Below are 14,475 nucleotides of genomic sequence, written 5' to 3'. Positions count from 1 at the left end.
GTTACTGATTTTTCATATAAGGCCTGGACACCCGTCACACAGTGATTGGTTGACGTAGAGTGCAGGAAATCGGATGTCGTCTTTAAAACCGACCAATGTGAGTCGGTTCCACCTAAATGATTATGATTCCAATCAGGTGGGACCCGTTTCATTGATTCTCAGGAAAATCAGATACACGACGAGTTATGAGGCCCACGTTCCCGTTCTTATTCTATGCTGATGGGCTGATGGCGAGATTAACAACTTTTTCATCACAACAACAACAAGGCGGTTTAAAGTGATTCTCTAAATTTAAGGCACCCCACGTTGATAACTTAGGTAGCAAGTGATAATTTTGAAAAAAATGGCAAAGGAAGAAAACCGGTAGTTGAACTTGAAGTTGAAGTGCTCCCCGTGAATTGACTACCGCCCCGGCCACGAGTCCGAACCCGATACCCGATTCGAGGTGAGGCCCGGCCTGACTGCCGTGTTGTATATATATACTAACCGCGCACTTTTGTGCAACCCTTAAGCAGAAATTCGTGGACATAAGCTAAATTGCACATTTTATACTGCAAGAGAAAAAAGAAAAGAGCACTGCCCAAGCTACCCGAACTGCCCGTCCTGTGCTACCAAGTACACCCTTCGCTTTGCCGTCTGGCGTGGTCTCAACTCTCAAAACACCATTTCGTTTGTTTCACAGGTCTCTCCCCAGATCGCGAAATCCTCGCTTGAAAGGCGGCTCGAAATCTCTTGATTTCGTTCTTCGGATTAATTATCTTCCTACCTGGATCTGAACTAGGGATTACGAAGCTTCAATTCGTTTGTCGAATCGTTCTCTGACGCATGCAAATTGAGCCCTAATCTCGGATTTCCTTTGTTTCGAGGCGACGCATGAGCTTAAATTAGGGTTTTTGTTTTCAGTTAGGGCTCGGAGATGCTAATAGGTGTTTTGGGGACGGATCTAGGGTTTCCTGCATCGCGAATTACCAGAGTATTCTAGGGTTTAGTCGTCGATCGAACGGTGGAATTACGACGGTATTGATGTTTCTCGTTCGGGACGAAGGTGGGATCGAAACTAAAATCGGCGAAGATGCAAGGTTATTATGCATGGGCGGGAAGGTGAGGAGAGGAAACGGAGGCGGCACATGTGGCCGGTCCCCGCGCTCGGTACGACGACTGTAGCTTCTGATTCTACTATATCTACCGTTGATTCCATCTTCAAGGTATAACTCGATTCCCCTCCATGTATTTTGGGTCTTCGTCGTTGTTCCGATTCTGCTTTCGCCTTTCCGTCGATTTGGTACATGCTGATTGGTTGGCGTTCTTTTTTTGTTAGGGCCTTTGCTTAGATAGGTATCAGGTAGAGAAATGAGGTGGACTTTGGGAATTATAGGATATCGTTCACCGCAGATGGATTCCGTATTGGCAATTATCTTGCTTTCTTTCAGTTTCTGTTTTATCCAGTGGATTTTGAGGAAAGGTTCGAACTTTGTCCCATGGATTTGCTCTTATTAGGATTTATAGTCCCATATCATTTTTCCAAGGCTCCTCTTTCTTTGCTACGGATGGAGGGGTTAGATTTTGTGCAGAAACGTGAGGTAGGGATCGATATTTGGGCAGAAATGGGCATTTTGGTGTTGAACCGTCTTGTAGGATTTTGTGTGAAAGGTGACTATAACTTTTGAGTCTACCAGTTGGGTTATAAGCTACTTAATAATTTGTACCAGAGGTGCTGATTTTGGTAAATCTTAGATTGTCCTGCAGCTTTTTATTGGTCATGCTCTGTTTGGTCAAAGTTTTCAATGGATTTGATGGGTTTTGATCTGTATTGGGATCATTGAGAGCTTAGATGGAGATTGCTAATAGTGGAGAAAATTTGGTGAATAACCACCAACTTAAAAGGTTTCTTCATATTGTCCTCATAATTTCTTTATACTATTAGCTACTTGAGTACCTTACCTTGGTGTGTCTGGGCCATTAAATAGTAACATTGCCAAAATGTCCTTATGCTCATGCCTATTAAGTAGTAACCTTAGAAGTTTAGCGGGCAATTGTGTGTCCTACTTTGAATCAGCTGATTTTCATATAAGAGGCTATAGATCAATCTGACAACTGGGTCTTCTTGAATTTCAATTGGGGCCTTTGGTTTTGATGATTATGTTACTATCCTTGGATGCATACTTAAATGTGTGATCTTGACTATTTAGGGAGTATGTGATGGTGCCTTCCACCATTTTGGGGCCATATGCAGTATTTAAAGGTCCACAGCATTCATTTTGATGTCATTTGGAACCTGAGATGTTTATCTGTAATGTTCTTGTTATGTAGAAGACATGGAGCATTCAGACATATATACAAATAGATACATGATAAGCAACTCTTGGTAGGTAATGGTGCTTATTTGACAGAATTGACCTGTAAGGATAATTTATTTTCTCAGGGTTAAAGGATCATTCATGGAACTGTCTTTTAGTTTAACTTAAGTGATAAATCTGAGGATTACCTGAAGAAGTGTCAGTGGTATATTTGTAGCAATAAAAAATATAGACATTTAGGGTATTTGGAATATCTTTGCCTCGAATAAATTTACAAATTTCTTAGAATAATAATTGATTTTCTTATAAAGGATCTAGTAGAGCTTATTTTGCTTTAGGATATTGGGTTGATTAGTTTTATTTGTTGAAGTGTATCTAACAAAATGCTTAAGCGAGGAGGCTCTCAATGTGTGGAAGATATTTATCCAATTATCCTTCTTGTAGTTCTGTTGATATTGGAGAGAACCACTATTTGTGTGTTATTTATTCCACTGATCATTTAAACTAGAGGCTTTTGGATTTTAATGGACCATTTTCTGCAACATGAATGACATTGTGTCATAACAACGAGCCACTCAATCACTGGAGTGATGCTCTATCAATGAGCTACATGTCCTTATTGGATAGGTAAGAGCTGGTTGTATAAAATTAGACCAATATACTGTAGGATGATTTGTCTCATTCGATGTCTAGAGCTAGGCATTTTAAATCAAAATAACTATGATATCCTGATGCCTGTAAAGGGTGCTGTATCGTGTCCAATACTTAAATTATTATTGTAAATTTCCTATCTGATACCATATATCCAATGATGTCCTTTAAGTAGTGGCAAGGATGGTGTGCAATGTTAAAAAGAAAATACTGAGAAAAGACGGACAGACACCTATGTGTTAAAACTTGGAAGATTTTTCTAAGGCAAGTGTGACATGAATGTTGTTTAGCAATAGAGTGAGATAGTGGTCATAAATGCATATTCCTGCATAGTCTTATTTTGAATGGATGACTTCAAGTCTTGGACATGTATAATTGGAAACTTAAAAGTTTCTGATTGATGACAAAAGTATGAAATTTGAACTTGTTTGAATTTCACATTTAGAACTTGAAAAAATATTGAAAAGGTTATTTCCATATATATAACTAAGATTTATTCCTATGAAAGCTCATTTTTTATCTTAGTAATCTTTTTGTATGTAGGCCTAGAGTTTGCTTGTTGGCCCTTGTGAAGTATCTTATTGAACAGGGTTTTGTACATGTTTTTTTTTTCAGATTAATATACTACTTTACCTTTTTCTCAAAAACTATTATTCCTCTGAAAGCTATTACTATATGGTACTTCAAGGCAGCAAACAATATTCCGAAACTTGTGCTTGCCTGTATAGTTGAGTCCCACTAATTATGTGGTTCTATCTCATTTACTGTATAAAGATCTCTTATCTTTGGGGTTTCCTTCCTCTAAATCATAATAAATTATAATAGATACTATTTATCAAAAAGAATATTCATGCTGTCACACACTTAGTATTCCTGTACTTATCACTTAACAAAAAGCAAATATTATGTCTGTTGTTAGTGATTCTGTAGTTGTGTTATATCATCTATGTGTATCACCTTAACTTATTTTATTTTTCACTGAAGTTTGTCCTGTTTTGTAGGATGGACGCAGGATTAGTATTGGTGATTGTGCACTTTTCAAGCCCCCTCAAGAGTCCCCACCTTTCATTGGAATAATTCGTTGGTTAACCGGAAAAGAGGACAATATAAAATTAGGAGTTAACTGGCTCTATCGACCTTCTGAAGTAAAGCTAGCTAAAGGCATTTTGCTGGAGGCTGCACCAAACGAAGTCTTCTATTCTTTCCACAAGGATGAGATACCTGCTGCATCATTACTCCATCCGTGTAAAGTCGCATTCCTTCGTAAAGGTGTTGAACTTCCTTCAGGGATATCCTCATTTGTGTGTAGGCGAGTATATGACATTGCAAACAAGTGTTTATGGTGGCTAACTGATCAAGATTATATCAATGTAAGTGCCTGGTTTGTTGTTTGATCACTCCTTTCTGTAAGATTTTTAGTTCTTTTAAACATCCTATTAAATTTTCTGCAGGAGCGACAGGAAGAAGTGGATCAACTACTAGACAAAACACGACTAGAAATGCAAGCAGCAGTGCAATCAGGAGGGCGTTCTCCGAAACCATTGAACAGTCCGTCGTCAACACCGCAGTTAAAGCCTGGTTCAGATAGCGTACAGAATAGTGCATCATCATTCCCCTCTCAAGGCAAGGGAAGGAAGAGGGGGGAAAGAGGTGATCAGGGCTCTGAGCCCATTAAACGGGAACGTTTGTCAAAAACAGATGATGGAGATTCTGGTAATTTTAGACCAGAAAACATGCTTAAATCTGAGATTGCCAAAATAACAGAGAAAGGGGGACTTGTAGATTTTGAAGGCGTTGAGAAATTGGTTCAACTTATGCAACCTGACAGGGCTGAGAAAAAGATAGACTTGGCTGGCAGAATAATGCTTGCAGATGTGATTGCAGCCACTGATAGGTTTGATTGCCTTGGACGCTTTTTGCACCTCAGGGGGCTTCCTGTGTTGGATGAGTGGCTACAAGAAGTGCATAAAGGGAAGATTGGTGATAGCACTAGCCCCAAAGAAAGTGATAAATCTGTGGAAGAATTTCTCCTAGCTTTGCTTCGTGCACTTGATAAGTTGCCTGTTAATCTTCATGCACTACAGACTTGTCTTATTGGCAAATCTGTAAACAACTTGCGTAGTCATAAAAACTTGGAAATCCAGAAAAAAGCTAGGAGCTTAGTTGACACCTGGAAGAAACGTGTTGAAGTAGAAATGAATATAAATGATGCAAAATCTGGGTCGAGTCAAGCCGTTTCATGGCCTAGCAAGCCAGGTTTTACTGAAATTTCCCATGGAGGAAGCAGGCGCACAGGGGGATCATCTGAAGTTGCTATAAAGAGCTCTGTTGTACAGCCTTCTGCATCTAAAACAGTATCAGTTAAGGTTGGCCATGGAGATTCTGTTAAATCAGCATCAGCATCCCCTGGGTCGGTTAAGATGTCAACACCGTCGCCTGCATCAATGGGTGTTAGCTCAAAGGATTTGCACTGTAAGATGGGAGGTAGTGGTGGCACGACAGATCTACCTTCTGCAACACCAAGGGAGGAGAAGAGCAGCAGTTCAAGTCAATCTCAAAATAATAGCCAATCTTGTTCAAGTGATCATGCCAAAACTGTGGGATCCTCTTCAAAGGAGGATGCGAGGAGTTCCACTGCTGCATCCATGAATGTGAATAAGACCTCCAGTAGTGCTTCTCGACATCGGAAATCAAGCAATGGTTATACGGGGACGGCTGCTTCCGGAATTCAGAAGGAAACTGCCTTGGGCAAATGCAGCTCTTTGAACAGGAATTCCAACTCAGAAAAAGTATCACAATCTGCAATTACATCTGAAAAACCTCATGATATGCCTAGTGTTGATCATGGAAACAGTCACCGGCTGATTGTTAGATTTCCAAATCCTGGACGAAGTCCTGCACGGAGTGCCAGTGGGGGTTCTTTTGATGATCCTTCCATCATGGTTAGCAGAGCTTCTTCCCCAGCACTATCCGAGAAGCATGACAATTATGATCGAAAAGTAAAGGGAAGGAGTGATGCTTTTCGGGCTAACAATGTAGCAGATGTAAATACAGAATCATGGCAGAGCAATGATACGAAGGATGTATTGGCTGCATCTGATGAGGGTGATGGATCTCCTGCTGCCATTCCTGACGAGGAGCGCTGCAGAAATGGTGATGAGATAGGTAAAACAGTGGAAGCATCTAAAGCCACCTGCTCATCATCAGGAAATAATCCCAAATCAGGGAAATCATTTGAGGCATCTTTCAACTCCATAAATGCTTTGGTTGAGAGCTGTGTTAAGTACTCTGAAGCAAGTGCTTCTATGTCAGCTGGTGATGACCTTGGAATGAATTTGCTTGCCAGTGTTGCAGCTGGAGAAATATCAAAATCTGATCCGGGGTCTCCAATTGGTTCTCCTGGGAGTAGTTCGCCAGTAGTAGATGACTCCTATATGGGTAATGATGCAAAGTTGAGGTTATCACGAGAAGATGTTGGGGATCAACGTCAAGGCCAGAGTGACGATGGCAAAGATTATGATATTGAGAAGCATGGTAATGTTGTTGTTTCTTCACTGGTTAAGAAGAGATTTGGTGTATGCTAATATATCAATTTATACCTTTTTTTTTATGTTTTCAGGAGGCAGCAAAGCAACTTTATCTTTGCCTGAGGAGAAGAAGCCAACTGTAGAGTACAGTGAAACTTCCAGCATGGTTTTGCAACCAATTGCAGACTCATGCTTGAAGTCCGAAGGAAGACCCAATGAGACAACAGCAACTTCTATGGATGTGTCAAATGCAGAAGTGAGAGAGGATGCTATGGATTGTGATGGAGCCACCCAACTTGATGAGAAAAAGATGTCAGGTGTTGTTGGGGTTGGTAACGATGGTGGACTGGATATGAAATCAAAGATGAAGAGTGGTTTGTTAGATGAAAAGAAGAAAGTTGATAATGTAGATGAAGAGATAGCAGATAGTAGTATGCCAGTAGCATCAGACTTGGTTCATGGTTCTGCAGGTGTTGAATGTGATCTTGAGAACACTACTTCAGTTACGAAAGTCGAGAAGGAAGTTGTTGATGAGTCATCACAATTCCCATCTTTAGAAATGGATGGTGGAAACAAGAATGTTGTGCATGAAGGGTTGACTTCTGGCATTTCAACTGAACAGAAGCCACTAACTGTTCATGCAAATTGCCCAGAGACTACAGGTGAGAATGGTGATGATACTGTACTTCCTTCTGGTTCTGGTAAAGGTTTGGGGCCAGAAAGCATTAATGAGGTGAAGGGTGAAAGGGCTGATAACATGGAGATTAGGAGTCATGGAGAAAAAAATGAGAACCAGAGAAAGGAGCAGGTAAGTCCAGTCATTGCAGATCACAAAAATGAAGCTACTGAGGATGATTCAGACAAAAAGGATGTTGTTGATGGAGAATCCACTCCTCATGGAGAACCACCCACAGTTATTGTGCAAGAAACTGACCAGGGCTTAAAATCCAATGGTGCTGAAGCAGATGATAAGGAAGAATGTACATCTGCTGCAGAAGCCTTGTCTGTTGCTGCAGGATCGGACATGTCTGCTAAGCTGGACTTTGACTTGAATGAAGGTTTCCCCGTGGATGAAGGGAACCAAGGAGAGCAAGTTACTTCCTCTGCTGTCCATCTGCCTAGCCCTCTGCCCTTCATAGTTTCTTCAATGTCAAGTGGTCTTCCAGCTTCAATTACAGTAGCTGCCGCTTTGAAAGGACCTTTTGTTCCTCCAGAAAACCTACTTAAGAGCAAAGGGGAACTTGGGTGGAAAGGATCAGCTGCTACAAGTGCATTTCGTCCAGCTGAACCTAGGAAGGTTCTGGAGATGCCACTTGGTACAACCGATACCCCTACAGATGCCACTGCAAATAAACAAAGTCGTCCTCTATTGGATATTGACTTGAATGTAGCTGATGACCGAGGTCTGGAGGACACGGCCCCTCAGAGTTCTGCACAGGAAACAGGTTCAGGATCTGGCACTGGTAACAATCGTGATTTGGGACGGGGTGAGATGCTCAGTTCTTCTACACCTGCTCGTAGTGCTGGACTTGATCTTGATTTAAACAGAGTTGATGAGAGTACTGATATTGGACAGTTCACAGCAAGCACTAGTCGTAGAGTGGATGTTCCTATATTGCCAGTTAGGTCGTCATCATCCAGTGGACATTCTAATGGTGAAGTTAATGTCCTGAGGGATTTTGATTTGAACAATGGACCAGGCCTTGATGAGATGGGCACAGAACCAGCACCACGCAGTCAGCATGCAAAGAGCGGTGTACCCTTTCTGCCACCTGTTGCTGGGATAAGAATGAACAATCCTGAAATAGGAAGCCTTTCATCATGGTTCCCTCCTGGGAACTCCTACTCAGCTGTGACCATCCCATCAATCTTGCCTGATAGAGGGGAGCAGCCTTACTCCATCGTTGCAACTGGTGGAGCACAAAGGATATTGGGACCACCTACTGGTGGTTCAACTTTTGGGCCTGATGTATATAGAGGGCCAGTGCTGTCATCTTCTCCTGCAGTGGCCTTTACCCCTGCTGCCCCATATCCATATCCTGGGTTCCCTTTTGGCACCAGTTTTCCTCTACCCTCAACGTCTTTCTCTGGGGGTTCAACAACCTACATGGATTCTACTTCTGGTGGAGGTCTTTGTTACCCTTCACAGTTTGTAGGGCCTGCTGGCACATTAACACCTCATTACCCCAGGCCCTATGTGATAAGCCTTCCAGATGGTTCATCCAATGGAGGGGCTGATAGCAGTAGGAAGTGGGGAAGGCAGGGCCTAGATCTCAATGCAGGTCCAGGGTCTACAGATATAGAAGGGAGAGATGAGAGGTTATCTTCGGCATCAAGGCAACTCTCAGTGGCTAGTTCTCAGGCCCTAGTAGAGGAACAAGCAAGAATGTATCAGGCAGCAGGTGCAGTGCTGAAAAGGAAGGAGCCTGAAGGAGGCTGGGATGCAGAGAGGTTTAGCTACAAACAATCCTCATGGCAATAGGAAGGTTAGGAGGCTTTGGGAGAACAATTGTGCAAACCATGGAGGCTTGGTAAGCCATCAGTCTTCTGTTCTTATGACTTAACTGTATACCATGTCATAGGATTACTGCTACTTTTAGTGTGTTATCACTATGTTGGTTGTGCTCAAGGTTGCACACCAAATGCCATATGCCTGAGCTTTGTAGGATCTCATGCAGAATCCTGAGCCTGGGGGCCCTTAACATGTCGCTTATTCAGAGGATCAGCTCCACTGTAAAAATGCACTTGCTATCGACTTTTCTTGGCCAGCTAGTGTTATATTGGGAGACATCCAACATTCCAATCCTCAAATATGCAACATGTGGCAAGTTATGTAGGCCCAGGCTGCACTCAGTCCCATACAACACCCAGATCCAAGCCATCCCTCTTGTGTGCTTACATGCATGCATTGAGTAAGTTATACATATTTTAACATGGATCATGTTGTTAGAGCCTTGAGCACTGTAAAGAAATTGCTCCGACTGGAATCTTACAATTATGGTTTCTTGACTTTCTTCTGGATTTTTTTTTAGTTCTGATTTCTTGTAAAAATTTGATGTTTCAGGATCTATTGGAAGGATTTTCATGCATTTATTACTGTATTTGTTGTCTCTTTGTTCTTCACTAGGTCTCTCGGGATGAGCTCCAGCTAACACCAGGAGGAGGATGTAATCGGTGGGGTCTTGGAGGATGGGTGGTAAGTGAGTTTCCTTCAACATGTTCTAAGTCTCCGACCACCACCTCTTTCGTTGTACCAACTGTAACTTAAGAGAATCGGTCGGGGTCCTGAAGCTGTTTGTTCCTTGGATCAGTTCTGGGTGGGTGGCCTCTGCAAATCAGTTTCCTTTTGTAGATATTTAACTGTTGAAAAGCATGTGTGCTATGTTACCCAGACACTAGTCAAAATTGGTGCCTCGACTGTTATCTGTCGGGTCACACCCTGCTTCGCCTCCGGGTGCAGCTTTTTCTATGAATGGGGTTGGGTGTATGAACTGGCCTGATCAGAAGCCCTTCTATATTTTTCTTTACTGTTAATTTATATCTTTTTCTTGCGTATATAGTTATAATCTAGCCTTTGACCCAACAATTTTGGTAATTGAAGTTTGCAGTTCCAGTCCTTGATTTGGCATGTCGTGGTGATGGCCATGTGATGTATTTATTATTTTAACCCTGAAAGTTGTTGCCTCCAATGATGCCATACACGAAATGAAACGACAGCGTGTTAGATTTGTTTGGCCTTGGTGGTGCAAGCAAAATGTGCTATTGATGGATGAAGATTATCAGGAAGCATGACCAAAAATTACTCTGAAATTTGTTTGGTGTATTCTTTATTCGTGAGAATTATACAAAGTGCTACGAGGTCTCCCTGGTATATCAATCATGAGTTGTAATGCATTGCACACCTGGCATATTCGTATTCTTTCTTGCTTGCAGCCTTGATCAAATTATCGCAGTAGTTGCTAGTTGGGAGAGGAAAAGGGGTTTACTGGTTTACCCTTAATCAAGAACTGATGAACTAGGAATGCAGCATTCCTACTCCTGTTCGGCCTTTCTATTTGAGAAAGCATTATTTACTTGATGATCGCACTAGTTACTGTTGGGATTATCTGTTGAGTGAGTGAGCTTTGGGGATGAAGCTATCGGACCAAACTAATATTATTGAGTTTTCTGTGCAGCGTGCGTCTGCAGTGGTTGTAACTTGTAATTTGCAGAGTTTTAAATGTAGATGATGCTAGATAGATCCGGTTTAGTTACATCTCGTTATTTTCTTATCTTTTGGAGGAAGAAAAGAGCGGGCCAGGAATGCTACTCTTTGAAGTTGTATTCTAGGCTCTAAGTATGAATTGCCATTAATTATCGTTTGTAGACAGAATGGACTGGTGACCGTGGTTTTATAGTTTATTATTGTTGTTTTACTGAATACAGATGTAGGGTTTTCTTTTGGGCGTGAAGCCATGGACTGGACAGCAAGCAGTCAGTAACCTAGCCGGCTCTCCGGTCCAGTCCATGCAATTTCATTGACTTGGAGTCTTGAATATGCGGTTCGACATTTGGGGGGTATTCTGTAGTGTGGATGAGAGATTGGTGGGTATGGATTGGTTCACACCACATCCTGTGGCAAGGATCAATCCACATCACACCATAGTCTACAGTTGTTTTGAACTGTGGACAAATTGTGTGGATTGGATCGGTTCACACCCACAGTGGCATTCTGTAGGTGTGGTGTGTACTAGTCCACATTTTTTGATTCTATGTATCTCATAAACATTTAAGAATGATTTACACTACCATTTAAAAAAATGATCTGGAAATGGAATCGTTCTGGCCACTGGTTTTCAAGTCGATGGTTCAATCGTCCAGTTTGAACAGACAGCCCATTCTAACAAACAAATTAAAAAATAAAAAATAATTAAAAATAAAAATGGTAAAAAATCGTTGAATGGGTTGACGATTCGTCTGCTCGTGTCAACGGATTGTTGACTTTTTCAACGATTTTTGGCCAAAACTCGGTTTGGGGTAAAACAGAACCACTTGTTTGGATGTTTCTCGGGCCGAATAGTCCGACCGTCCGGGTCAACGGTGGTTCAAAAATCTTGATCTACACAGTTAATCATAAATATCTAATTTTTGCATTTTATATGATAAATATATTGAAAAAATGCATCAATGAATTAATATTAACCAATAAATATTAATTTTTTATAAAAATAATAGTAAAATAATTAAAATTTAAAAAATATATTTTAAATATTATTTTATTGATAAAACATTGAAATTTAAAAAGTTAAGTAAAATAATTAATATTTTATTGACAAATATATTAAAATGTCAAACAAACAATAAGGTTTCAGCTTTTCAGGGGAAGTGTGAAGTAGGGGATCAAAAATCAAGTGTGGACAGTCCCTAACCACGAGATTTTGCCATGGGTGAGAAATTGTGGTGTGGACGGGACCGAAATACCGCTTTAGACGATCTCCATTTGTGGCTGTGGGTGTTTGTTTTGTCAAACTTTCTGTTGTCGTGGGTCCTATGTTCTCTGGAAATAGCAAATAGGAACTACATTTCAAGATCGGCTTCAATTAGTGCAGGCTCCGCTCGAACAACCTTGCACTGTGCACCTTATTTCATGGAGAGATATTCCCAATACAAGCCCCTAAAGGCTGGTCGAACGGGCCTTGCACTGACTGAAGCTGAGTTCAGTATAGTGTTTTCGCTATTGTAAGGTTCTACTATCTCTATGTCTCTATTTCCCTTTGGTTGGTACTTGGTAGTGTCTTAGGCTGCCTTGCCTCAATTTATCACATTAAAATCGGGGTTTGGAAATTTGTGGTGGATGATGACTCTGTTTAGACCTGGCAAAAAGTTAACCCGACCCAACCCAACCCGAAAAAGCAGGTTAGGGTCTCATGTTTAACTGCCCGAATGCGAAAAATGACCCGACCCGACCTGACCCGACCCGATTGTCAAGTCTAGTTGGGATTATTTATGTATTGTTAGAAGTTTCCACTCTTTAATTTTTTCTATTTAGTCTTTAGTTTTTATTGTTTACTCTTTAAATTGTCAAATGTTCAAGTTTTTTATTTTTTTATTTGGAATTTTAAGGTTATTTCTTTTAATTTTGATATTTTTCATGTAATTTTTTTTATATAAATTTAATTTTTTTTGGGATGACCCGAATTGACCCATGGGTCAACCCTAACCGGAACATTTAGGGTTAGGGTCTAGCATTTGCCAACCCAACTCAAAAATCTACCCGACCCGAAATCAACCCAAACTACCTTAACCCGAACCCGAATCACCCAACCCAATTGCCAGGTCTAGCTCTGTCAGCTTAACTGTCATGAGCACACAGGAATTGTTACGCGGTACAATTTATTTTTCATCTTTTCCGTAATCCGTATTAACTTACCAGTCAGATTATGAGATACCATAAATCCATCGTATCTGAAAAAGTGATAACCAATCAACTGGTTTCATAAATGCAAAAGCAGTAATCAATCAATGTATTGGGTTGGGGTTGTGAAACTAGGCAATTCACCACCTTTGTTCGGGTGTTTTGTGTCACCCACTCCCATTTGAAGCTTGTGGGTTTTGACAAACGAATGTTCATTTTTCTAGTCTCAGGTCTCAAAGTCTCAACAAAGGCAAAGCCAACATTCGGTACAGTGCCTAACTAGTAATTAGGCAAGTGGGTCACATGTTCGGCTGTCTTGATCACATCACATCTGATGCAGCACTCCCTTGCAAGTTGCAATCCATCTCTTAATGAAATGTGGACAGGTCGGCAAAGGAAATAAACCCTTAAAAAAAGAAACCGTCACGTGAACTGCTTTTTTAATTTTCAAAACTGGCGTGCTCTGCTCAGTGCTCATGATGTTTCACCAGGGATTTTGGGGTCGCAACTCGCAAGGGCTTTTAGAAGACCTTCTGATCTGATCTGATCTGATCTGATCTGATCTGATCTGATCTCTGATGCATAATGGTACAAAGAAATTCTTTTACTCTACATTATTACCGTCGCAGCTCGCAGGTAAAAAAGCCCAAGCAAAGCAACAACCGGCATGATGAATGTACAGATTGATTCGTGGACGGCTAGTGGGCCACTGATTAATGAGAGAGAGGAGCGGGCACAAAGTTGATAACATATTATTATTGGGTTTCATAGGAATTGAGAAGAAGTTAATAATTTTGATTGATGGCAAGAAGGAAAAGGGGGGGGGGCACGGTATTCGAGTCACAAGTGTCCAATTGTCCAACGATAGCACTAGCAGGTATCGTTATGGTTAGTTTAGGGGCGAGCATCCCATCCCATAGGCATAGATCCCTTTGTCTACTTCCAAAATGGTGATGTGGTTGGGCTTGGGGCGACCACAAACTTCAAATCATCATCAACACACTCGTATACCTAATAATGCTCACCCACCCACTTCCCTTTATATTTCATACCGAGGGCCCATCTACCATTAGAAAAGTCAGCCCACTTCCCTTTTCACATGACACAGAAACCCCGAGAGTGGTGGGCCCCCGTTTTTCATTTCAAACAAAAAAAGTTGAAAAAAAATAATAATAATAATAATAATAATAAAAGTACAACTATGATCTATGAAGGGTAAGCGTAGGTGGTCCCCATCTCCCTTGAGGACTGTTGGTCCCGGGCTACCATCCATCCATCCTATCACATCAATATATCATATCATCCATTGTCATGTGTCATGTGTCATGTGTCATGTGTCATGTGTCATGTCTACTGCGATGGGATGGTCAATATTGAGGGGACCAAACCAAGGAAGCCCTCCCAAAATATTATTATGTACCCACTCTTCACCCTTTACGTCAATTATTCGCCATTCCAGTTCTGATCCTCTTATGGTTTGAATATAACATCTTACACCTGCGCCCTGAAAACGCCCCACAGCCGATCCCAGCCGTGTATTGGGAATATCTCCCAATGACGAGTACGGGTAATGTTGTTAGTGCACGCTGAGATGTGCTGTGGGGCG

General features: G+C 41.3%; 1 protein-coding gene across 6 annotated transcripts; it reads left to right on the top strand.

Annotated features, from left to right (window-relative positions):
- The first annotated feature begins 502 nt into the window (after positions 1 to 502).
- Positions 503 to 10,091, top strand: LOC104607929 (uncharacterized). Of its 6 annotated transcripts, XR_016085946.1 has the most exons (7): positions 650 to 1,205; positions 1,319 to 1,462; positions 3,950 to 4,318; positions 4,400 to 6,482; positions 6,568 to 9,006; positions 9,154 to 9,387; positions 9,603 to 10,091. XR_016085946.1 is itself a non-coding variant. In XM_088904418.1 (6 exons), exons 4-5 carry the CDS (start codon positions 4,448 to 4,450, stop codon positions 8,955 to 8,957), a joined length of 4,425 nt encoding a protein of 1,474 aa, XP_088760544.1. In that variant the 5' UTR covers positions 510 to 1,205; positions 1,319 to 1,462; positions 3,950 to 4,318; positions 4,400 to 4,447; the 3' UTR covers positions 8,958 to 9,006; positions 9,603 to 10,091. The 6 variants fall into 6 exon arrangements, 3 of the variants coding, with proteins under 3 accessions (XP_010272018.2, XP_088760544.1, XP_088760545.1); XR_737026.3 differs by lacking the exon at positions 1,319 to 1,462 and having other exon boundaries at positions 503 to 1,205; XM_088904418.1 differs by lacking the exon at positions 9,154 to 9,387 and having other exon boundaries at positions 510 to 1,205.
- Positions 10,092 to 14,475: the final 4,384 nt, after the last annotated feature.

Source organism: Nelumbo nucifera, chromosome 4, assembly GCF_055504915.1.
Source record: "Nelumbo nucifera cultivar China Antique chromosome 4, China Antique-T2T, whole genome shotgun sequence".
Classification (NCBI taxonomy): Eukaryota; Viridiplantae; Streptophyta; class Magnoliopsida; order Proteales; family Nelumbonaceae; genus Nelumbo; species Nelumbo nucifera.
Note: the sequence above shows the minus strand (reverse complement) of the source record. Positions and strands in the feature narration are given on the sequence as shown.